The 24,953-nt window shown below is 45.8% G+C and overlaps 1 protein-coding gene and 1 non-coding gene across 7 annotated transcripts in view; both read right to left on the bottom strand.

Annotated features, from left to right (window-relative positions):
• Positions 1-24,953, bottom strand: part of NRF1 (nuclear respiratory factor 1) — a 147,321-nt gene that overhangs the window by 3,043 nt on the left and 119,325 nt on the right. The window contains exon 12 of one of the 6 annotated variants that reach the window (XM_078439618.2): positions 14,545-14,637. The exons of 4 other annotated variants lie outside the window; for them this stretch is intronic. In XM_078439618.2, the coding sequence (XP_078295744.1) occupies positions 14,582-14,637 (56 nt within the window). In that variant the 3' untranslated portion in view covers positions 14,545-14,581. Of the gene's footprint in view, positions 1-14,544; positions 14,638-17,153; positions 23,255-24,953 lie in introns of those variants that run through there. One more of the 6 variants, XM_078439612.2, reaches the window with a different exon arrangement.
• On the bottom strand, positions 6,597-6,701 carry LOC132679994 (small nucleolar RNA U13). The gene has a single exon (XR_009610471.2). It is a non-coding gene; the product is annotated as a small nucleolar RNA U13 (small nucleolar RNA).

The raw sequence follows: 24,953 nt of genomic DNA, 5'->3' as shown, positions 1-24,953 counted from the left end.
TATCAAGCTCCTCTTCCTCTTAAAATTAAATAATTAAGGGGAGGGGAAAGGATATAAACGAAGGATGTCAACATGTTTTCTGAAGATGAAAAGCACACGTAAAGTGGTTCTGACCTATCAGAGAGGCGGAAGCAAGTCCCGTGTTCACGGAGGGCGTGGGACATGTAGCTCTCACTACTGTACCGAGAGACGAGGCTGAAAACGGGAATTGGCTAAAAGTGTGTATTCAACTTGACTGGATCAGTAGCTTCCACCAATTCCAACACCCAGACACCCAGACCTTTGTTGACAGGACATCTGAAGTTCTACCACTGTGTTGAGAAAGGGACCTGGAGAGGCCCGGGAAAAGACCATGGTGCTATCTGGCATGATATCTGTCGGTGGGGCAGTGGGGGGGGGGGAAGACGCTGAAAACACTCACCCCCATCCCCGGGCCTATAGACCACCTAGCTCTGCCCTGCTCTCCCCGAGGCGCTAGCTCATCAGGAACAGAGCTGCAGACAACGCCCAATGCTGGGGGCAGAGGAAAACAAAAGCCCCCAAACTCTAGTATCTTCAGAGAGAGAAGAGATTTGTAGCATAAAGATGGGATGCTTTTCTTAAAAAGGTGTATGAAAAAAAATTTAGGATGAAAAATCTAACAGATGAAATACATTCCAAAGAAAGCAGAAGATGAAGAAATCAAGGACATTTTTCACAAAGTAGAAAAGGTTAAAAGATGGGAAGGAGGAGAGAAAAATAGGAGGCCAAAGGAGTCCAACCTCTGATGAAACAGGTGCCAGAGGGTAAAAAAACCAGAAGGTGGGAAATTATCAGATACATTGGAAATAAATTTCTAGAACTGAAAACCATGCATTTCAGATAGAAAGGGCCCACGAGATGCCCAGCAGAAAAGATGACAAAAGATCGAGACTCTAAGGAACACCTTTGCAAAATTTCAGAACATGAGGGATAAAGCAAGGACCCTGAAGAATTCCAGAACGGAAAAAAAAGTCCTACACAAGAAGCCAGGGGTCAGAATATTATGGGACTTGTCAAAAGCAAACCTGGAAGCTAGATGAAGCAAACGCCTTCAAGTGTCTGGGAGAAAATGCTTTCCAGGAGAACTGGGTTCCCCGCCCATGAAATGACACCCCTTTCGACAGGGTGTGTGGGCAGGAGAAAGACATCTTCAGACGTGTGGGGGGCTCTGGAAGCTGGTCACCCCTCCATGCTTTCTCGGGAGGCTCTGAAGGAGGTGCTGCACAGCAGTGAGAGAGAAAAACAGAGAATCCACTGCAAAGAGCTCTGGGGAAGGATGAGGGACCCAGGACCAGAGCTGTGCGGCATGCCTGGGAGGACAGACAGGCAGGACTGGCACCACCACATGGGGCCGAGGACTCAGAGGGGTCTTCCAGAAGGGGGTAGAACTGATGATTACTGCCTAAAAATCAGAAGGAATAAAGCAAGTAGTAACCGTAATAATATACTTGTCTTAGCAGTGAACAATTTTGATGTAGTTACGGTAATATAAACATACAAACTGGGTTACCAGGAAATTGCAATCATGTCTCAACTCAAGGACTAATGAGATGACTATTATTTAGAGCAGTAAAGACACCAGAAAGAGCATGAAGGGTCGCCTCCAGGGGATAGTCTTTCTTTCTTTTTTTTTTTTTTAAGGCCTTTTAGTCCTTTTATTGACATTTAAAACTGTATCACTTTTTTGAAAATAAAAATTTTAAAAAGGGATGTTTTATCAGGATATTTTCTAATGCCAAAAAAAAAAAAAAAAAACCCAAAATAAAATGTTATTTTAACAATGTTAAGTTCTGTGTTCTAGAGGAAAATCTTGCCACTTTAGACATCCGTATTTGATGATACAACATGAAACGGGCTTGATGTTTTGCTTGGTGACAGTCATTTTAGGAAATCTGGGCTCAGGCTGCTGTGCGTTAACAGGAATGGAGTTCACACAGAAGAGGCCAGCTTACACTTGCACACTAGGCTGAAAGGAGAGCAGCAGGCTGAGGGCCAGGCACTGACCCCAGAATGCTGTGGGGCTCAATTTCCCTCATCTAGACTTCGCATACAGCTCTTAAATGTGTCTAACCAGCCATCTGCAACAATGTGGATGGACCCAGGATGTACTGTGCTAAGAGAAATAAGTCAATCAGGGAAAGACAGATACCGTATGATTTCACCCACATGTGGAATTTAAGAAACACACCAGATGAATAAATGGGAAGAGGGGGGAAAGAGAAGAGGGGTTAACAAACCGCAAGAGACTTTTACTGACAGAGAACAAACTATGGGTTGATGGAGGGAGGTGGGCAGGGGGATGGGCTAAATGGGTGATGATGGGTACTAAGGAGGGCACTTGTGATGGGCACTGGGTGTTACATGTAATGATGAATCGCTAAACTCTACTGCTGAAACCAATATTGTCCTGTAGACTAGCTAAATAAACGTTAAAGGAACACAAAAAACTGTCTCTACGCAGTCCTCTTTCAGTTCCCCCTCCCTGCCACCTGAGACAGCTTCCCATCCCACATCAATCCTCTATCTCAAACTCTTCCAACTCCACGTTCAAAAGGTTCCCAAAGCCTATTAAAAAAACGCTCCTGTTGGACATGGCATTCAAGACATCTCATGCTCTGCCCTGGCCTAGCTCTGCGGGCTCATGTTCTCAAACACAGGTACTCCGTGCTCGTACTCTCATCTCCTGACCCAGCGGCACGCTCCTTCCTCTAAGTCTTTGCTCAAGTTGTTCACCACTGGGAACTCCCTCACTCCCCACGCCTTCCCCTTTCAAAACCAGCTCAGTGGTCCCTCCTCTCGGAAGCTGGCCCCATCCCAGCCCCAGTCGATACTTGAGAGTGGCCTCCTCTGGATTCTCAGCAAGCACCAGGACGGTAGTGCGTATTCTGGCGTGGCCCGGTCAGTGCGCGTGGACAGACCTTGCTGTTTGACAGAGGGCTACTTCAAGGCCAGGGTTGGCTCTGGTTCATGTTCTGTTTCCCACAGTGTGAGGTACCAGATGTGCCAGAAGGGCAATAGGCCAAGGGAGTCTATTACTGGCCTCAGCAATGTGCAGCTGGGCCCTCTGCCCTGGCTTCTAGACTCCAGGCCTGGCCTGAGTATGTGTGAAGACCATACGGCCCCTTCCATCGCTCCAGTGTATTCACGATCGTCATTGCCTTCGTCCTCTCTTCTGGTCACAACGGGCAAAACTAATGAAGTGACCCCAAATGCGCACTGGCCAAGCCAGGACACCTGTGTTATCCTGCAAAGAAGCCACATGCTGGCAAACAGCAATTGAAACTAGAAGCAAAGATCAGTCTTATTTCTTTACTCTTGCTTCTGAGCTTGAGTCAGTTCCAAAAGCTGCAAACTTGGGGAACAAGTCGCACACTTTATAAACGCAGGGGTCACTTTGAGCGAGGAGACCTCCTCACCGCGAACAATCATGCTGGGATCAGAAGGCGGGCGGTGGGGATTTCAAGAATTGTCACAGTTAAATCTCTGATTTATGACATGTTTTTGTTTCCTAGGATGTGGATCCATGTCCAACACTGTCGTTAAAAGTTTTAGTATCGTGGGAGATTGGCTCCAGAATAAAACGGAAAAAGGTGCGAATGCAAAAATATGTATTCGCTGCCACTGTTCTAGCTAGAACAATCTTTTGAACGTAAAAGGATCTTGTTGCCTTCTTTCACAATTCTTCACTGGCCCAAGGGACATGAGGTCCAAATCTCTTTGCAGGATTTAAACCCTTCACGTCAGCTCCTGTTGTTCCGTTCAGGCCAAGTGACCATGTATGTATCCAGCCCTCCTCTCCCGTACACTCCCGTACACTCCCGTACACTCCCATCAGGTGAACCACTTGACTGGGCCTCTACAACCTGCACACAAGCATGCCTTGTGCCTGCAATGATGGCCCTGGACTTGTTCCTTGAATGGGCTCCTATTCTTCCTTCCATGGCAGCCGGTCTCTCCTCCCTGGCCTTAGCCTCTCTCCTGAGGTCCTGAGCACTCTGTACAGGCCTCCGTGGAGGCAGCGCTCGTACTCAGGCACTGTGTGCATGTCTTCAAGAAGACGGTCAACTCTGTAAGGGACTCAGAGTCCTCAGCAATCAGCAGGGCCTCAATGAATGTTTTCTGCACTCACAGAGGAAACTTGCCCTCGAAGCTCGCGCAGGTGTCCCTCCTGGAGACAGGGTGACTGGAGTGGCCCTGTCTTAGGGTGATTAGGAGGTTTTGGAGCCAGGAGCTCCCAGTCAACAGAACAGTAATGTAAACACGACTGCATTCAGGACTCATCCAAAGAGGGACTCATTTATAAAGATTCTCTCTTCTGTATTTCACCTCACAGTCAGGGGAGGAATAAATCTGGCCTCTGCAACTGGGTGATGGAATGCCCCCCTCCACAAGGCTGTCTCGAGAGTGAATGACTGGGAACAGCAGCCACATACCCGAAAAGCTTTACAGAGGGCAGAATTTCATATGCAGGGTCATTCCATAACCCCAAATGCCTCGAAATCCCAATTCCATTATTTTCTACATGCGGTTCCACCTTAAATCAGTGCATTACCGTCCTACTGTGGGGATTTTAGAATTTCAGAATCTCTCTCTCTCACACACACAGCCATTTTGGCAGGGGATTAGATTAAACCGTCTCAGCAGCTCTGACCCTTTCTGTCCACGGAAGGGGAAGGGGGAGGGGACTGGCGGCTTGCAGACCAGCATGAGCTAAGTCGGCCTCCTGCCCTTGGAGGAGAGATGATTAAATGCTGAGGCACAGTAATCAGGCTGGGATTGTCCCTGCATCTGCTCAGCCTGGCCCTGATTAGCCCTAATCTAGAAGGTGTATGTTAATCTCAGTTTATATTCTGGGTCATTTCGTTTGATTAAGCAACAGGAAGCCCTTCACATTCTGCTTTCAGAGTTTGAAGTTCTCCGTCTTGTTTGTCTGAGAGACCCTGTACAATCCTAGCAGTAAGCCTCTGGGCATCTGTTTGGCACTTTTCAAAGCCCTCTTACATCCAGTGTGGATCATCTGATCTCTGCTAAGACCCTAGAGACGCAGGCAGGGCAGGTGTGCCTCCCTCTTGCAAGAGGACAGGCAAGTTCCTTTGGCAGAAACACAAACTTATCCTAAGGGCACATACTGAAGATTTAGGGCCCCAGTCTCGAGTACCCCAATATTTCAAAGCCATAAGAAACCTTAGCATTCATGTGGATTAGTAAACCCCTTTCTTTTTCTTTAAACTCAAAAGGAAGCAGATACAAAGTTTATTAAAAAAAAAAAAAAAAAAGAAAGAAAGAAAGAAGAGAAAAGGAAACACAGAGCAGAGTGATTTTCTCCCAAGATGACAGAGTTTGGCAAAGCCAGGCGTCCAGGCTGTCGATCTGGGAGTCATTCTGTGGGCTCAGCCACCCTTACCATCGAATAGCAGGCCAGCAGGGCCCAGGGAGGCAGGGGACTTCCCTTTTTGGGCTCACTGCTGCCTCTCCCTTCAGGCTTCCAGGCTAGGTTTACAGAACTGGCCAAACTGGGAAGAGGCCAAAGGGGCCTCAGGAGCCACAGTCCCGGCATAAGGATTTCCCTTGTCAAACAGCAATCAGACTAAAATCTCGGGAGGAGCTCTGGCTCCAGGACCACATCTCCCTGCAAAAGACAATGAGACCTAACCCTGCTCACCTCCCTCCTGCCTGGGTGTCCTGAACTTGAGCCCACGTGGTCAGACACGCCCCACCCAGTCTTGCCCAACTGCACCCCTCCGGTTGCCTAGGCCAAAACTGCAGCCGCCTTTGACTTCACACACCATCAGCAAATCCTGTCAACTCGCCCTTCAAACGTAAACCTGGAATTCCGCCACTTCTCTCTGCTGCCTCCCTGGACAAAGTACTATCCTCTCTTGCCAGGACGACGTTTTATCTTCCTTCGTCATCGCCCTGCTCCAGCCGTTGTTCCACTGTAGCCAGAGGGACCTGCTAAAACTTTCACGTGACACGACGGGTATCAGGACCGGCTCTGAAGGTTCAGATCCCTGGGCGAGGCCGCCTCTGACACAACTCACACACTTCCCACCCGACACCCTTCAAAGTCAGGTGACCTTCTGGGGGGAGGACGTGCAGGGAGACTGACCAACAAGGCGGCCATGCTGCCACTCAGAGTGCTCCAAGGAGACCCCCGCACGGGGTCCATTCTTCAAGGGGCTTGCTCCTCTCATCAGGGCCATTATCTCTCAGAAGGTGATCATTTGGCTCTTAAGTTTCCCCTTTTCAGGAGAATCTCTATTTTAACAGAGACTTAATTTCGAAAAACAGGTAACACATGGAGGGCATGGTAAAAAAGGTGCAAAAAGGGCACGGGGTTGAAAAGAGTCAATCTCCCTCCCAGAGGTAACTACTTGTGGCCAGTTTCTGGGCTCGTCCGTAGTCTACCCAAGACTGGGAGATGTGTATACGTGTGTCTGGGTATTTTCCCCATTCGAACACTGCATACGTTCATACTCTTCTGCACCTTGCTTTTTTGGAGATCTTTACTTACAACACAAAGAGAACGGCTGCAGAGTATTCCATTTGTATGAAGGTGCTTAATTTTTGTTTCACGTCAGACGGGTAAGCGTGCCAACGTCGCAACAAGGTTTGAGGGAGGCACATGTCACACGACAGTGTGAACACCCGATCATCACGCTCACGTGCTGCAAAAGGATCTGGAGGCACTTGATTTTGATTCGCCAGTGCTCTAATGACGCACGTCTTGGCTTTCCAATCTTTTGCTATTGTGCTTAATGTATTGCAATTTCTCACATATGCAAGGATAAATATCAAAGACCACGACCGCTTCAGAGGGTATTTATACTTCAAAATTTCATAGGTGCAGGGGCGCACGGGTGGCTCAGGCAGTTAAGCGTCCGACTTCGGCTCAGGTCATGATCTCGCAGCTCCTGAGTTCGGGCCCCGTGTCAAGCTCTGTGCTGGCAGCCCAGAGCCTGGAGCTTGCTTCGGATTCTGTCTCCCTCTCTCTCTGCCCCTTTCCCGCTTGCATTCTGTCTCTCTCTCTCTCTCTCTCTAATATAAATAAACATTACCAAAAAAAAATTTAATTTCATAGGTGTAGTAATGGGGGACTCTCAACTGTTCCACTCAGCCCAATTCCTTTCAAGACTCAAAATAATCTACCTCTAGTAGTGGGATTTAAGATTAAGGCATGATGGGTGACAGGGGAATACACTTTTGGACAGACATTTGTCTTTGAGCCTCTCAAATCATATTACATGGGTAGCAGCTAATGCTATCTAGTCATAAGTCTGGTCTGGTCTTGTCATCTATGTGATCATTTGCTCACGTTTAGGGGCTTGGCCCTATTTTCTGCAAAACAAGAGGCCTTGAGGTTTGTAGTGGTCTGTCTCTGATGGGGGAATGAGGGGAGGCTTTGTGGTAGACCGTGGGCGCCAACGAGAGTAACTTTAAAGGTTAGGGTCATAGCCTTGCACACTCTGAATTTATCATTCATGAGCTGACCTACTCTATTCCTGACCTCTCCTGAAGTAATGAGTTCCATCACTTACCTACTGTATAATGGAACACACACACATGTGCACATGTGTATGTGTATGTATGCAATTTATTTACTTAGGGGAATTCATTTACTTTTCTCAACACTAACTCTTTTGGTATTCTGTGATTTGAGGAATACATCTACGTATCACAGCTAAATCTTGAAATATTGTTTGGCAACGGCCATCCCAACTCCCCCCACTCCCCCAAAACACGCATGCACGCGCACGCACGCACAAAGGACTTTGATGGCTGTCTATTATGGGAAAAATAACAGCCAAAGAGCTACTAGTTTGAAGGATTACATCAGCCTTTCCCACAAATTACTCTACATTCTCTCTTCATTACAACCATACCTGTCCCCTTAGTGTACCCTAACCATCACATGTATTTGCTCAGACAGATCCCTCTACCTAGAATGGTCCCCTGCCACTGTAAGTCCAATTCTTCCACCAATTTCCAAACATTTCATGGAGATACCACAGAGAGAATGGCCCGTCAGGTTCTTTCCTTCCTGTGATTTTATTCCCTCCACCATTTGGCACCGGCTCTGTGCCAACCTGTTTCCAAGTAGTTGTTGTTGTTCTCTGTATAATCTGCTGTCTTTAAAATACTGGGCAGCTTCAACACAGTAGATGCTTACTAATTAAATATGACTCCAGATCTCGTTCCTTGTGATTTTCAGGAACTTGGTTACATTCCTATCAGCCTTGGCCTCCACAGACTGAAGGCCTTGAAGCCTTTCACTCTGTTCCCAAGTGCAGCAGGATTTTCACAACAAGACCCTTAAGGCAGCGTAGCCCAATGCTGTATCGGTAGTTCCCGTGCATTCTGTGTGAGGGTCAAATAAGCTATTTTATTTCCTTTAAAGGCGTGCCAATCAGAAGGACTACATGTGACTCCTGGGTCTGCCATCGAATGGCTTGTGAACCTTGGTTGCTTCAAACGTAAAATGGCAGTTACTAATATCACAGGGCTGTCGAGAACTAGATGTGCTGACTTCGGTGAAGTCTGGCACGGTGCCTGGCACACAGTAGGTATACAATGAATGCCAGCTACTTTTTGACGATGACTTCGAATGAGGGGTCTGATGAAGTCTGGTGGCATCACAGATGTTAGACTAAAGCTCTCATCAAACAGAAAGGAAAGCAGAGACGGCACAGATCTCCTTTCGGCAGTGATGTGCTCCTGCCAGGAAGCACATCATTTGCCAAAGGCCTTCAAAGATGTAAAGATTAGAGATAAGAGCCATGAAATCAGGGCAGATGGACTGGCGGGCAGCTTTCCTTCCGAAATGTGGCGATGGTCAGAACTGGCACTGGAACGGCACCCTGGCATCTATGACATGGCTGGCGACTCAGCGCATCAGTGAAGAATAATCCAGGCTAAACCACTGGTCAATAGCAAGAATGTTAAATACATGGTGAGGGACAGTACGATATGACGTCATCACTCTGATAAATGTGTAAAGCCCTCCACATAATAACAGCATGGGCTCAAGCCTAGCAGAGCACAGGGTTACAGGCCTGGCCCCGGTCACCCGGAACCAGACTGCCCTTCCCCCACCCCGCCCCAGCCCGACAAGATAGAGCAGGACAGACGGCCTGGGGAAGAATGGGCCTTTCATTTGCCCTCACAATCTGGGAAACCTCTGGGAATTGTTGTTTGCTGTAACTGAATCTTTCAGCCCAAAGGCCTTCCAAGTTGGTCATGGAAATATCTTTAGTTGGGAGACAAATATTGATGGTTGTCAGGGAGAAATTGAGAACTAAACAAATAAATTTATCAAATCAACACCTGTGGTGGAAGAGAAAGGATTCTTAAAACCCAAAGGAAAAATTTACAATGTAATGCTTTCTGTAGTTTATGGATGTGAAAGCTAGCTACAGGTACCAGGAAAATGCTGGCTTGAATGGGGATCCAGAAGACTGTGACTGGAAAAGCTAGGAATAGATAAGAAATAAAATCGTAAATTATATTACCTAAGTAATACTCTGCAATTTTTATTTTTTTTTATTTTTTATGATTTTTTAAAAATGTTTTTATTTATTTTTGAGACAGAGAGAGACAGAGCATGAGTGGGGAAGGGGCAGAGAGAGAGGGAGACACAGAATCCGAAGCAGGCTCCGGGCTCTGAGCCGTCAGCCCAGAGCCCGACACGGGGCTCGAACTCACAGACCGCGAGATCGTGACCTGAGCCGAAGTCGGACGCTTAACCGACTGAGCCACCCAGGCGCCCCTCTGCAGTTTTTAAAGAGCTATCGAGGGTTATCTCCAGGTGTCTCTAGGGGTGACAGGCAGGAGGGAAGTCCTTTAAAGTCTTATCTGCAGGCTTGAGAAAGAATTTACACCAGGGACTGAAGTCTAAGACAAGCCACTATTATACGAAGAAAAACAGGCATCGTGTGTACTGGTACAGCGATGGGAGAACGGGAAGGAAAGCAGGGAGAGAAGCTCGTCCAGCAGGCAGGCAGATACAGAAGCTGGGAATGACAAACAAGGACCAGAAAGAAAGAGGACAGTCTCAGGGCAAGAAAAGGAAGGTCATGAAAAGAATGCCAATAGCAAATGAAAAGGAGATCCAGGTAACCTTCCAGACACTGAGACAAGGAGGAAACAGAAAAAGTATTTCTCTCCCAATCATTCTGCTTCTGTTATATTAGCTGCTTCTGGGACATTTAATCTTCCTCTTCCGTGTTTTCTAAGTCCGTGGCTTTTGGGTGCATTTGAGGGATTTATGGATTAAAATATGTATTACACTTGGCGTGCTGAGTATTCTCGTGGAGCCAACAGCGGCCTCGCAGTGCCTTGGGGTAACAGGCACTTCTCGGCATACAAGGTTATCTCCCCTCTTGCTAGACAACGTGAACCCTCTCTTGGAAAAACCACTTTCTGCGATAACCTTCACAGCAGACTCTGTCCTTTGCCTGATTTTTCAGACCACCGGGAAATTTCTCTTGCCCTCATCCCATAAGCCAAATGTTAAAAATAAATTCATTTTTACTTTGCTAGTGACAGGTACAATTCTACAACTTCTGTTCGAAACTACTGGTGTCCAGGAATATTCATGAAGTCAGGGTGTTGTGCTTCAGAACCACTGTGGTGTATTATCCTGCAGGCTGAGCCCCCAGTGTGGGGCTGAACAAGATGACTTCAAGGCCTGCTGGTCTGACCAACAGGGCTTTAAACTGAAAATGGCAGGAGAGAAAAGTATCCAGCTGAAGTTTGTGGGACACGTATGTGCTTATTAGGAGGACATCTGATCTGACCTTCCAGAGAAGGGAAAGAGATGCTCAGTAATATCCAGAAAAATCACTGGGAAGAAGGAGGACACTCAAGGTCCCCAAAGTCTATATACCAATGAAAGGGTCTGAGCAATAAAGTGTTGATATATATATATTTTTAAAGATTTTAGGTAATATCTACACCCACCATGGGGCTCAAACTTACAACCCCGAGATCAAGAGTCAAATGCTCCACTGACTGAGCCAGCCAGGTGCCCCATGGTACCAAGATGATGGAAACCTCAGGGGAAAGTTATCACACGAAGGCTTTGCAACAGTCAGGTGTGGAAATGAATACAAGAGCCAATCAGGAGTTACCTAGAGTTGGGAACGGAGATTTATTTATTTTTCTGTTATTACTTTCAGTGTTTTCATTATGGAGAATTTCAAACCGGTACAAGAGGAGAGAGACTAGCACAAGGAACCCTCCCCCCACCACATTCCAAATGTGCCCACTATCCAGCCCTCGCCTCTGCTAACTGAACACAGAAAGATTGAGGCAAAAAAGCTTCCAAAGATGTTCTACTATTTTTCAATCCCTCACTAAGCACAACCTGTAGAGTACCATTTAGAAAACAAACACTAGAACATTCTAAGAGCATATAAAGAGCAGAATTAAATTGGCTTTAGGCAGTAAGACACCTGAAGACAGTACACTGGAAAGAAGAAATAAATAGTTATGGGGTTTGATAGTCAAAGGAAGAAATCTATCTCAATAAACTTCATCTTGTTCAACTATTTATCCTGCCTTTCCTATCTGGACTGTATTTAGCATAATCAGCTTGATGATGGGGACAAGTTCTTTATAGAAGAATTCCAGCTTCTGCCAGAAGGCGGAAGGAATGACACTAGAGGAATCCCCAGGTTGCTTTCTCTGCACAAAACTGTCAGCGGCTAAGACCATTTGGTGGCCGGAGAACGGAGCGGTCCGCCATCCGTGCCAGGTGCCGTGCCTCTGGTACCTTACACTGAGGCTGCTGCCGTCTTTGCCCAAACATGAGCCCCCTGCGATGCTCGGTCAGCCTCTGCTTGCGATGGGCGGTGGGCCAGACAGAACTTTTAAAAAGCACTGAGCAAGATGCGCCTCCGGGATGCGGCGGGGAGGAGCGGCCACAGGACACGGTCTCCCCTGTATGCCCCGGTGCCCGGGGTACAAAGCCATCTCTGACAACCTCCCATGGAGGGCTCTACAATTCCTTTGGTAAACATGCCAGCACACGGAGTGCTAACGGTGTGCGTGTTTGTAAAAGCAGATCTTACAGTCGGCTCTTAGTTGAGACGAAGGGAGGGTCAGCCGTCTCTCCCATAACCTGGAATTTATGATGCGCTTTTCTTGCAGCAGACTTACTTAGACTTACTTTCCTAATTATGTCTTCCTTAAGCTAATATGAAAACTAATTTGTGTTCCTTAAGTACCCAGCAGCTGGGTGGGGGGGTGGAGGAGATGGTCCAGGCTTATGCTTGCTTGTTGAGAGAAACTGTCCAAGGATTTAAAATGTGTCACGAGTAATCTGCATGACAGATGATCTGTATGTGGCAACTGAGAGTTGACTATACTTACATTTATAAAACAAACGGGCTACTTCTGTCTCATAGGGCTGCTATGAGGATAAGGAACATTATATTTACATGATTTAAGGTCTCGAGAAAAAGGAGAATATCTAGATTCGAGGTAGTTTTGTTATTTCACATAGGTTTCCTCTCAGGAGTCAAAGCAACCATGCAGGGACTTCTAAGAGGCAGACAAATGAAGGAAGCAAGGTTAAAGACCCTGCTCTTGGTCCCCAGAGTTGCTGAAAACGGGAAGGTGCCACTAGCTCAACGGTCCACCCCAGTGTGTTGTCCACGCTTCACGTTGTAGACAAAATGAACAATTCACATACACACTCTTGGCCCTTGAGCACTCACGTGTGCCCTTGTTAGTCAGAAGCTCTGTTTAATGAGAAAACTCTCCAGGCAAACAGCAGGGCCGTGAAAGGTTTAGGAAGGGGTAGGTCAGCTGAAAGTGGACCTTCCTAAAATTAAAGTCCTTTCTGATAGGTATAATTCATTACTATTATTTTGGGTGTATGTGAGGGTGGAGAAGGGACGGGAGATTCTTGCAGGAAAACAATTTTTTAAGGTGAAAAGATAAAGTAACATGGCTGGAAGGAGCCGTTCCAAAACCATCCAGGCAAATTCTCTTTTCCCCCTCCAAACAAGGCTGAAACAGGAAACTCCCAAGGCTTGCTGAAGCAGTCAAGACATTTCAAAAGGTTCAGACTAATCTCTAAAACAGCGCTGTCCACCAGAACTCACTGTAGAGATGGCCATGTTCTGTTTGTGCACTGGCCAACACGGTGGCTAGAGAGCATGTGAAACGTAGCTGGTAGCGCTGAGGAATCCATCTTTACTTCTACTCTAATTAAAGTTTCAATAGCCAGAGTGCAGCTCTAAAACCTTTCCAGAGCTTCCAGTGAGCCAACTCCACGTTATAAACACGCTTCGATCGTACACACACCATAGAACATGATAAGAGTTGCCTTTGTTAAATGGAAACTCAATCTGAAACCGGATGCTCTGCGTTCACCTAAAATATATTTTCCTGGCATTTCTCTTATTTAGACTGTAGGGTTTTCTCCTTTGCTGCTCTACCCCACCAACTTCTTTTAACACCTCCCACCCCCCAGGGCCCCTAGGTGAGAAACTTTATCAGCATTTGAGAACAATATAATATAGCTCTACGTGACAGTACTACAGGCAGTACGGAAAGCTTGGGCTGGGTAAAATCAGAGTTGCTGGACGCCTCTTTCATGCGCCAATCTGATAGCAGGGTTTTTGTAGTCTCACTCAGAGCAGTGTCTCAGTTTCCATATTTAGACCCCTTCAATGATTTTCAGATCCAATTGCTAGCTTTACAACGGAAAAGATGTGTTTACCAATTTCACTTCGAAAACCCCTTTTTGGCTCTGAAAATCTCTAAATTGGGGCCTTTCTAATAATGAAGATTTGGTGTAATTATAATGTCACAGGCAATTGTGCTGACAGAGCAAAACCAATATGTCTCCTTGCGAGGCCTTTGCTCTCAGTCTGACCAACAGGAGGAGAAAAGAGGCTTTGTCAGGAGCAGATGTGCAGTGGGAGGCCCCGGGAAAGCAGATCTGCTGAATGGAGCAGGTGCCACTTAGACATTCACTTTACTGACTCCAACCACAACCTCCCCTTCATTTGATATCCTGCTCTTGGCAGGAGGATGGGGAGAGAGCATCATTCAAAAAGAAGCATGTTTATCCTGTTCAGATTACGGCTCTGCCAGGCTGCTGCTGCTGCTGGGTTCTGCACATTTGCTCTTTATTAAGCAAATGGTAGAGCTGGGAAGTGAATCCCTGTATTTATACAGGTAACCTGAGAGCCAGAGGGCCCCAAACCATACTGGCTGCGATGTACAAGCTATCAGAGTTAATAACAGTGCGCTGACATTCCTCCAAAATCCTAATGGAAGCATAAGTAAAAAAGGAAAGTCCAACTTAAAGACTTCATTCTATAGGAATTCTTCCTGTCACAATATTCTGGCTCTTGGGCGAACAGTGATCAATCCCCTTTTAACACGCTTAATTAAAACCTACTTTTTCATCCACATATTAAATAGCAATGACTCCAATTAAAGTTGTCCAATATGGCTCTGGATTTGGTATGCCAAAAAAAAAAAAAAAAAGATTTCCCTTTACAGAATATTACCTGCAATGACAGGCACCAAGATTCTGCTGGAATCATCTAAGACCAGAATCTGCCTTTCGAATACAAAGACTCAGAAAGATGTGGGGACCTAAAGGGAAGGAGAATGAGATAAGGAAACATGTAACTTGGCCCTCATAACACTGGGGACGGAGAGGTGACTGACTGGTCAAGTCCACCTGCCAGGTGGCAGGCCCCTTTCTGGGAATCTCTGCCCTGAAGCTCTGGTCGGAGTCCTCTGGTCAGAATACCCCGGCTCACCAAGTTCCCCAAGTGGAGAATACCTGACACAGTCAGACTGAGGGACAGACGAAGGTGTGCCAACCCGGTTGGATAATATGTGCTAATTCCCTCTGGGCCTCGAGGGGCCGACTCTGGAGGCATTCAGCTTTTAATATGGAAAGCGTCTAAGAGCTACATGGGAAGGACGTGGCTCTGGCTCAGATGAATATTAAGAATAGAGAACAACGAGTAGAGGCCATTGTACGCGCGCTTTCTTTCTGCAGTCTTCAAGTAGCAGAGCCTAGATGAGCAGTTCCTGGTGTAAGAATGATGAATTCCCGAGGCCACCCTAGTTTATAATGGTATAGGGGAGACGGTACATCCCCTCTGGACTTGCGGACTCCGCAAGGAGAAAGATGAATCTAAACACACACTGGCACTTTCACGAGACAGTCCTGCTCCTTCTGAAGGTATCCACAGGTTAGCATTTTTGTAGGGGACAAAGGCACCAAGACCCCTGACAACCAGCCCCTCCAGCTGTGGGGGCTGTTTCTGATGAGAGACAGGAAAGACCTGGTAATTCTGGAGAAGTGAACCTCAGTTTTGTTTCCCTAGCACCCTTGAGGGACACAATATGCTTTCATTAGCAACAGGGGCTTTTGAAAGCTGGGATTCTGTGGGAGCACTACCTGCTCCCCCCCAAATGGAGGCTCACTGGACCAGACCCTAAGAATGTGTCCTGGAAGAGCTAAGAGTGAACGTTCTCAAGATTAATCTCCTTCCCATTCGGTGTGAGTGCTTAATAATAATAATAATAATAATAATAATAATAACAACAACAACAGCAGCAGCAATAGTAGTTAAGTTATTGCACGCTTACAATGCTCCAGGCACTAAAAAGAGTGGGACTAAATATTCCTGGGTCGCCTGGGTGGCTCAGTAGGTTGAGCCTCCGACTTCGGCTCAGGTCATGATCTCACAGTCCATGAGTTCGAGCCCCGCGTCGGCTCTATGCTGGCAGCTTAGAGCCCGGAGCCTGCTTCGGATTCTGTGTCTCCCTCTCTTTCTGCCCCGCCCTTGCTTGCACTCTGTCTCTTTCTCTCTCTCAAAAATAAACACTAAAAAAAAAAAAATTCTCTGCTGCCCCTAAAATTAGTGTGATTGACATATCCCCCTGGACGGGGAAGCATGGGGAGTCAGAAAACTTGCCATGTCCTTGTGACAGCTAATCTGGAAGGCATTTTGGATTTTAGGAAGTAACTGTGAAGGGAGTCAGGAAGGAGGACAAACTTCAATGCTAGAAAAGGGCTCGGAAGGAACATATCTGGGGCAGAAAACTGTAAACCCCTCTGGGTATTCTAGAAATGAGAGCCCCAGTATACACCTCTACGTTTCTATTTCAGAAGCAGCCATGTTTTCATTGTGAAATCTGTAATTCATCCAATAGTAATGGCTTCTTTCAGCCTTATGACCCACCAGGCTCTGGATATTTGATCCTTTCTGGGGTCACTATAAATCATTAATGCATCTCGCCTCAAGATGCCTGTAGCCAAGAAGAGAAATCTGCCTCTGGAAGGCATGTGGGTGGAAGTGTGCAAGTGGCCCGAGTTGTGCATAAAGAGACTAGGAAGCGGGTCTAGGTGTCTGCACTTCCTCTTGTCTCAGGTTTTCCTGCGAGGCTCTGTCCTTAGAAAAATAGGCCAGTTCTTCTTGCAACCCTCCTGCCCAGCTGTTCACCCGTTGTGGATTACTTCAGTCACATGGTAATGTTTTTTTTTGGTTTTGTTTTCTTTTTTAAGCAAAGCCATGCTGTCTACGAGCTGAGAAGGTCGCTGGGAGGCAGGCTCTGGAAGTACTGGTGCTGTCCTTCCCGCGCAGAGGGGCACAGCTTGCCAGAAGGGCAGTCTTTTTGCTAGAGCCTTTAGATCAGCGCCATCCAATACACTTTACTACAAAGATGGAAACGTTCGGTATCTGTGCAGTTCATTAGAGTAGCTACCACCTACCTGTGGCTATTTAAATTTAAACGTGACTGGGCGCCTGGGTGGTACAATTGGTGGAACGTCTGACTCTTGCTTTTGGCTCAGGTCATGATCCCAGGGTCCTGGGACAGAGCCCAGCATCGGGCTCTGTGCTGAGTGTGGAGCCTGCTTGAGATTTTCTCCGTCTTTCCCTCTGCCGCTCTCCCCCACTCACGCTCTCTCTCAAATAAACAAATAAATAAATATTTTTAAAAATGTGAATAAATTAGAGTAAAAAATCCAGTATCTCAGGCCACACATGGCTGTTGAGCACATGCAATGTGGCTAATGTGACCCAATAACTGAATTTTATTTTACTTAAATTAAAAAAAAATTTTTTTTTAATGTTTATTTATTTTTGAGAGAGAGAGAGAGAGAGAGCGTGAGCAGGGGAAGGGCAGAGAGAGAGGGAGACACAGAATCTGAAGCAGGCTCCAGGCTCTGAGCTGTCAGCACAGAGCCCGATGGGGGGCTCGAACTCACAAGCCAGGAGATCATGACCTGAGCCGAAGTCGGTCACTCAAGGCGCCCCTACATCTTGGGTTTTGATGCCATTTATTTTATTTGCCTCTGCTAAAATTTATCATGACACAAACTTAAAAAAAAAAAAGTCAATTTATTTAGAGAGAGAGAGAGAGAGAGTGCATGTCCCTGTGCCTGCAAGAGAGCAGGGGAGGGGCAGAGAGAGAGAGGGAGAGAGAGAATCCCAAGCAGGCTCCACGCTGTGAGCGCAAAGCCCAACGCAGCGCTCGATCTCATGAACGCTGAGATCATGACCTCAGGGGAGACCAAGAGTCAGATGCTTAACCGACTGAACCACCCAGACACCCCATGACACTGACTTCTAAAGGGAGTAAAATATACCATACCCACTCCTTAAAACAATCCTGCAAAAGAGTGACCCATACAAAGGAACAGATGAATCAGATGAACGATAAAGACAATGATTTTCACCTGTTTTAGATCTCCTTGACTTCTTTGCTTGCGTGGGTTGACAAGAGGGAGTGAAGAGGAAGGAAGGGGACCCACAGTGGCAATAGAGGGTACTGCAGAACTGGGTTTGGTTTCCAGTCTCACCGTTTAGTTGCTCAGTGACAGGTAAGGCCCAGCTTTAGCTGCGTCTGCAAAATAGGGCTCAGAAGCTCTGTTCTACCCACCTTCCTGGGTGAAGGTAGAATAATGCAGACGGTGCTTGTTTAGTCACTGGAAAGGGGGTTATGGTGACAGCAACAGTCATAGTAGTAAAAACAGAAAAGGAAAGGGGCTCCTGAGTGGTTCAGCGAGTTAAGTGTCCGACTCTTGATTTCGGCTCAGGTCATGATCTCACGATTGGTGACTCTGAGCCTCACATTGGGCTCTGGGCTGACAGAGCAGAGCCTGCTTGGGATTCTCTCTCTCTCTCTCTCTCTCTCTCTCCCTCTCTCTCTTCCTCTCTCTCTGCCCCTCCCCTGCTTGCTCTCTCAAAATAAATAAAAAATAAACAGAAAAGGAAAGAAAGAATAAGGAAAAGAAAATGATGAAGGGCCTAAACAATGATGGTCAATGCTTATAGTCAAAAGTCAAAAGCAGGGCAAAACTGAAAGTTATTTTCCTGGTATGACATCTACCAACATGTTTTCCAGGATGAAAACTATTCATTTTAAGACAAAAGCTGACTGAAATAGGGAAGCACTGTCTGCAAAGAAAGCATGGTGCCCAGAGGACACTGTGCAGCACCCGCTTCCCAGTCGGCCCAGAGCAAGCGGCTCATGTACTCACTCCTCACCCTGTTCTTTCTGAGCCACGGCTCAGAGCTCTCCTCATCTGACTCAGGCTTGGGAGTGTGCTCTACCTTCCCCTCCATTAAAAAAGACCTACGGTTCTGAAGGGATAGGAGCTGTAGGACAGATGAACTTTCATTTGCTTTTTCTGACGGAATAGGTAACACCTCAGCTTGGTCTGAGATCTTCCCTTCAGGTGTTCCTGTCAGTGGAGAAGAGAGCCATTTACTCCCCAGGAGGGCAGCCCCCAAACCCACAGCTGCTGTAGGCACTGCTCTGGGGGACTTTCAGGAGGGGAGGCTCACAGCTCATATAAAACTGTTTGTTCAGGGGCACCCGGGTGGCTCAGTCGGTTAAGCGTCCGACTCTTGGTTTTAGCTCAGGTCATGATCTCACGGTATGTGAGGTCGAGCCCCGGATTGGGCTCTGTGCTGACAGCCCAGAGCCTGCTTGGGATTCTCCCTCTCTCCCTCTCTCTCTCTGCCCTTCCCCTGCTCGCACTCACACCTTCTCTCTTTCAAAAAATAAATAAGTAAACTTAAAAAAAAAAATTTAAAACTATTTGCTCAGGGGCTCCCTGCTTTGAGTCCTGGGGGCGATGAGCTTATCATCTGTGGATTAAAGGTACAAATAATATAGTAGCAAAGAATGCAACAGCTCTTTTCAAAGCTACTATCATGCTTTACGGTGACTGAAAATGTACCTTTGCAATAAACTTTATTTCATTTATTACACTAGAATAGCATATCAGCACCTTTTTGGAGGAGCAACATTGACATATTTCCTAAATTAATTTAATACTGATATCCACGGACTCTTCTGGGAACAAGTCCATATACTGATGTGTCCAGATAATGAGCACACAGAAAAAGGGAGAATGAGAGATGTATTTTACAGTTCATCAACATGAGGACTGGCGTTTTAGCTCTTTTAAAGAAGAGCTGGAACAGAGGGACATCTACTCAGTAAAAATGGGTGACAGTGGTGGTAGAGAATAAGGAAGACGTGAAAAAAGTCCCCCTTGATGATGGAGATTGAAATACAATGCAGTCGTGAGATGTGAAGAGAGATTATGCCCTGAGAATGACGAAGGCCACAGCAACTACAGCTGGAAGAGAACGGCAGCCCTGCCTGAGAACAGTGATATGACCAGATCCAGGAGCTGTTAAACAATGTCACCTTCAGTCAAAGTTCCTTCAATTTCCTTTACTCAAGCCTATACAGAAAGAGCTTCTGGTCTCCGATTTCTTTGCAGCGTTTACCTCTGGAACATAAATCCTTCAACTGCATCAGGTAAGCATTTGGATCTGTCCTAAAGACAGGAGGGCACAAGAATACCCTGTATTCTGAAGTATAACTGAACATATTCTGGGGAACGAAGGGGGGATGAAATGATGTGGACAGCTAGTAAGAGTTTTATGCTCACAGTGTACCTATGTGCCAAGCACTATGCTAAGCACTCTATAGGAATCATTCTGTTTACATTTTTTTTTTTAACGTTTTATTTATTTTTGAGACAGAGAGAGACAGAGCATGAACAGGGGAGAGTCAGCGAGAGGGAGACACAGAATCTGAAACAGGCTCCAGGCCCTGAGCGGTCAGCACAGAGCCCGACACGGGGCTCGAACTCACGGACCGCGAGATCATGACCTGAGCCGAAGTCGGCCGCTTAACTGACTGAGCCACCCAGGCGCCCCGGAATCATTCTGTTTAATGCTCACATCAACCTCATAAGCATGAACTGTCATTAGCCTAAGTTTATAGTGAAGGCTTAGGTTAATTTGCTTGCCCAAGATCACAGAGCTTGCTAGTGCAGCTTTTAAAATAAGCTAGGCCTGCAGACTCTCCCATCTCCCTTGCCCCTCTTACTCACAGCACTAGACCAAATATCCACAAAGTTCTATGGCCCCAGCCACCACTTTCTATGACAGAGGCTCTTAATCCTTGGGCGGGGGGCCGAGGAAGGGGAGATTCTCTAATTCATTTGCACATCTGACCAAAGTTATGGGTCCCAGAAAACTACAGAAAACGTGTATAGAGACATGGATGGAACTACAGTGTATTACGCTAAGAGAAATAAGTCAGTCCGAGAAAGACAGATTTCGTATGGTTTCACTCATATGTGGAATTTGAGAAATAACAGATGAACGAACATAGGGGAAGGGAAGGAAAAATAGGATAAAGACAGAGAGGGAGGCAAACCATAAGAGACTCTTAAATACAGAGGACAAACTGGGGGTTGCTGGAGGGCAGGTGGGTGGGGGATGGGGTAAATGGGTGATGGGCATTGAGGAGGGCACTTCTTGGGATGAGCACCGGGTGTCATACGTAAGAGATGAATCGCTGGGTTCTACTCCTGAAACCAAGACTGTGCTGTATGTTAACTAACTTGAATTTAAATTAAAAAATAATAAATAAAATATAGATAAAAGAAAAACAAAACTCGTATAGAATTTCTCAGGGTCCAAGACCCCAGGTTGAGGATGCCCTAATGTCCTTATAATGCACATAAGGGTTGGTTTCCACAGAGAATTAAAGCACACACGTTGCCTCCTGCAGATGCAGCCGCACTTACCTCTTTATAATCAATACAGAACACAACTTTGCGGCATCCTGTCTCACTTGGGAGGCCTTGTGGAATAGGAATGTGTGTTCCAATTTCTCATGCAAGGACCCCGCCCAGGAATCCCGCTCTCTTATCTGAACTTCATGTTTCTGTCCTCATATATCTACTCTTTTATCCCTCTTGCTAAAAAGGTCAATTTTTTTTAAAAAAAGGTATTCCAATGAGCATAGCTGAGATTAAACGAAACTAGGGAAACACATTTTTACAAGTTTCTAACAGGGTCAAAGAAAAGTAGCAAGGTGGAAAGGTGAAGAAGACATATTCAGTGTGAAGGAGAAGACAGAATTTTGTTTCTAAAGGAACTCAAAAACTGATTTGGCTTGATTTGGCAGCTGATGTGGGTAGTAAAACGTGCACTTGTTTTACAGTGTAGCAAGACTGAGTGGGGCCTTGTAGTTGCAGGACATTTATGTTGATGAGTCTTAAGGGGGATCCCTGGCTGCAGGACTGTTGCCAGGGCCGGGTCAGAACAAAGAGGGACACGGGGCACCGCGAAGAAACGAGAAGGGCTGCTCTTTCTGTAAGTATAATGTTAATGCCTTGTAATCAGCTTTAATTTTGAAACAGACCTAGCCTTCTAGTCCACTTCTCTCCGTTGAGGGCGTGAGGCAAGTAGGCAGCCGCAAGTCTCAGCCAGGACAGCACAGGCCACAGTGGATGGTCTCTGGGTGTCGGGCAAGGGAGAAAGATGCATTTTCCAAACTGTCTGGTGGAACCCAATCAAGGGCTGGAGGCAGAGCCAAAGGGAAGGCCCAGTGAGGAGCAGGGGAAGCAAACTGGCCTCCAGCTAGCTCAGGGCAGAGATGCACATTCCCCCGAGCACTTTCTACCCCCTTGGTCTCTATCTCCCTAGAGGCAGGTGGGAATGTTGCAAGAGTGCTGGCATAAATCGAATGGCTGCAGGAGGGCTTGGACAGAAGCTTGTAAGGGGTGAGGAAACAACTCTTAAGCTGGGTTTACCTCTTTGGGAACATCATGTGCTTCTCCCGCAAACAATGTCCCCTGGTTCTAAATAGCAACCCCTCCCCCGCCAACTGAATGAAAATAAGAAAACATGTTCACTAATTGCAAGGTGATCTGCTCACTGGAAATACTAAAATTTGATAGCTGACCACTGAATGGTTCTATAATTTCTGCAACTGGAGAGACACAGACCTATGGGCTCCCCCGGACTTAGCAAAGCAAGCTCTCACACATGTGGAGGGGAGGACTGCTGGACAGGGGAGCACTTGGCATCAGAAACCACCAGAGCATCCCTATCGCCGGGAACAGGCTGGGGCAGGCGGGCACTGTGGCCAAACCAGACAAAGGCAAGTAGCTTCTACCAGGGATGGGGAAAGAGGCCCGACATTCCCTAAATTATTTGTTCAACACCGGGAGACAGTCATCACGCTGTATTTGTGGAGTCCAGGCAGAAGCTGGCTCACATCACAGGGAGGCAGCATAACTGAGTGGTGTGGAGACAAACTGCCTGAATTCAAATTCCACTTCTGCCACTCTCTCTGTGCACGTGGCCAAGTCACTGAAACTTTCTGTGTCTCAGTTTCCCCATATGTTAAATGGAGACAATAGTGTTTACCTCAGAATAGGGTTATTCTGAGTTTTAAGTAAGTTCGTGCATGTGAAACACTTAGCAGAAGACTTGCACATAGCAAGCATTATATAAATGTTTATTAAATAAAGTTAATAAGACAATGGAATTGAGATACAGAATACAAGGTCGATAGTGGGAATGCAGATTCCTAGCTTGGAGTACTCTGTAAGTGGGGTGTGCCCCACCCTCATCTTAGTACAAAAAATGAAATTGAAGAAGTTGGGGTAAAGGAGAGAAATTAAAATTTCAAAGTGCAAGAACTGAGCCTCTATACAACTCTGCATACACAGAATGGACAGCCACAATTTCTTAATCTAGAAAGACGCACCTGGTTTGGTCTTAAGAAAATAAGCACGACTACAGGGACAGTGTTTCCTCCAGCAACAATTAGTGTCTCATTCAATTCATTGGGGCAGTATTAAGAGCACTTGCTTCCCACTTCTGGTCCATCTCTGTGATAATGAATACTCCCCACTTCCCCTGCCCTAGGGAAAGATGGGGCAGAAGGAGAGGAGAACACTTAGTTAAATTAAAAGAAAGCTTTAACACTGTATGTTAACTACACTGGAGTTAAAATTGGGGGGGGGGGGAAAGGCTTAATTCTTCTAGATGAATTTTAAAATTACTGTAAAGGTCATTCCCCTCACAAACCTTTTTGGAATTCTGATTGAATTTTTTTCAAATTTGGAGACAGGACTTTCACTGACAGCTAATAATAACAGCACGATAATAAAATACTACAGTAGAAAGAACAAAATAAATAGATGGATGGAAATAGAAGATTCCCCATACAGTCAATTTAAGAATTCTGCATATGGGGGCGCCTGGGTGGCTCAGTCAGTTAAGCATCCGACTCTTGATTTCAGCTCAGGTCATGATGTCACAGTTCGTGGGATAGAGCCCCATGTTGGGTTCTGTGCTGAGCATGGAGCCTGCTTGGGATTCTCTCTCTCTCTCTCTCTCTCTCTCTCTCTCTCTCTCTGTCCCTTCCCTGACTTGCTCTCTCAAAATAAATAAATAAACATTAAAAAAAAAAAAAGAATTCTGCATATGGATACCAACAGCATTTTTCATAGAACTAGGACAAATAATCCTACAATTTGTATGGAACCACAAAAGACCTAAAAAAAATCTTAAAAGAGAAAAACAAAGCTGGAGGTATCACAATTCCAGATTTCAAGTTATACTACAAAGCTATAATAATCAAAATGGTATGGTACTGGCATAAAAACAGACACACAGATCAATGAAATAGGATAGAAAGCCCAGAAACAAACCCACAATTATATGGTCAGTTAATCTTTGACTAAAGAGATAAGAATGTAAAGACAGTCTCTTCAACAAATGGTGTTGGGAAAACTGGAGACAGCTACATGCAAAAAAATGAAACTGGACCACTTTCTTTCACCATACACAAAAATAAATTCAAAATGGATTAAACACCTTCATGTGAGACCTTAACGATAAAAATTATAGAAATAAGGACAGGCAGGAATATCTCTGACATTGGTCGTAGCAGTATTTTTTTTTTTTAATAAAAAAAATTTTTTATGGCACAAAAACAGACACTCAGATCAATGGAACAGAATAGAGAACCCAGAAATGGACCCACAAACGTATGGCCAACTAATCTTTGACAAAGCAGGAAAGAATATAGAATGGAATAAAGACAGTCTCTTCAGCAAATGGTGCTGGGAAAACTGGACAGCGACATGCAGAAAAATGAACCTGGGCCACTTTCTTCTACCATACACAAAAATAAACTCAAAATGGATGAAAGACTTAAATGTAAGACAGGAAGCCATCAAAATCCTTGAAGAGAAAGCAGGCAAAAACCTCTTTGACCTTGGCCGCAGCAACTTTTTACTCAACGCATCTCCGGAGGCAAGGGAAACAAAAGCAAAAATGAACTATTGCATCAAAATAAAAAGCTTCTGAACGGTGAAGGAAACAATCAGCAAAATTAAAAGGCAGCTGACGGTATGGGAGAAGATATTTGCAAATGACATATCAGATAAAGGGTTAGTATCCAAAATCTATAAAGAACTTACCAAACTCAACGCCCCCAAAATAAATAATCCAGTGAAGAAACGGGCAAAAGACATGAATAAAAAAATTTTTTTAATGTTTATTTTAAGAGAGGGACAGAGTGTGAGTAGGAGAGGGACAGAGAGAGGGGAAGAC

This window comes from Panthera onca, chromosome A2, assembly GCF_046562875.1.
Source record: "Panthera onca isolate mPanOnc1 chromosome A2, mPanOnc1 haplotype 2, whole genome shotgun sequence".
Classification (NCBI taxonomy): Eukaryota; Metazoa; Chordata; class Mammalia; order Carnivora; family Felidae; genus Panthera; species Panthera onca.
Note: the sequence above shows the minus strand (reverse complement) of the source record. Positions and strands in the feature narration are given on the sequence as shown.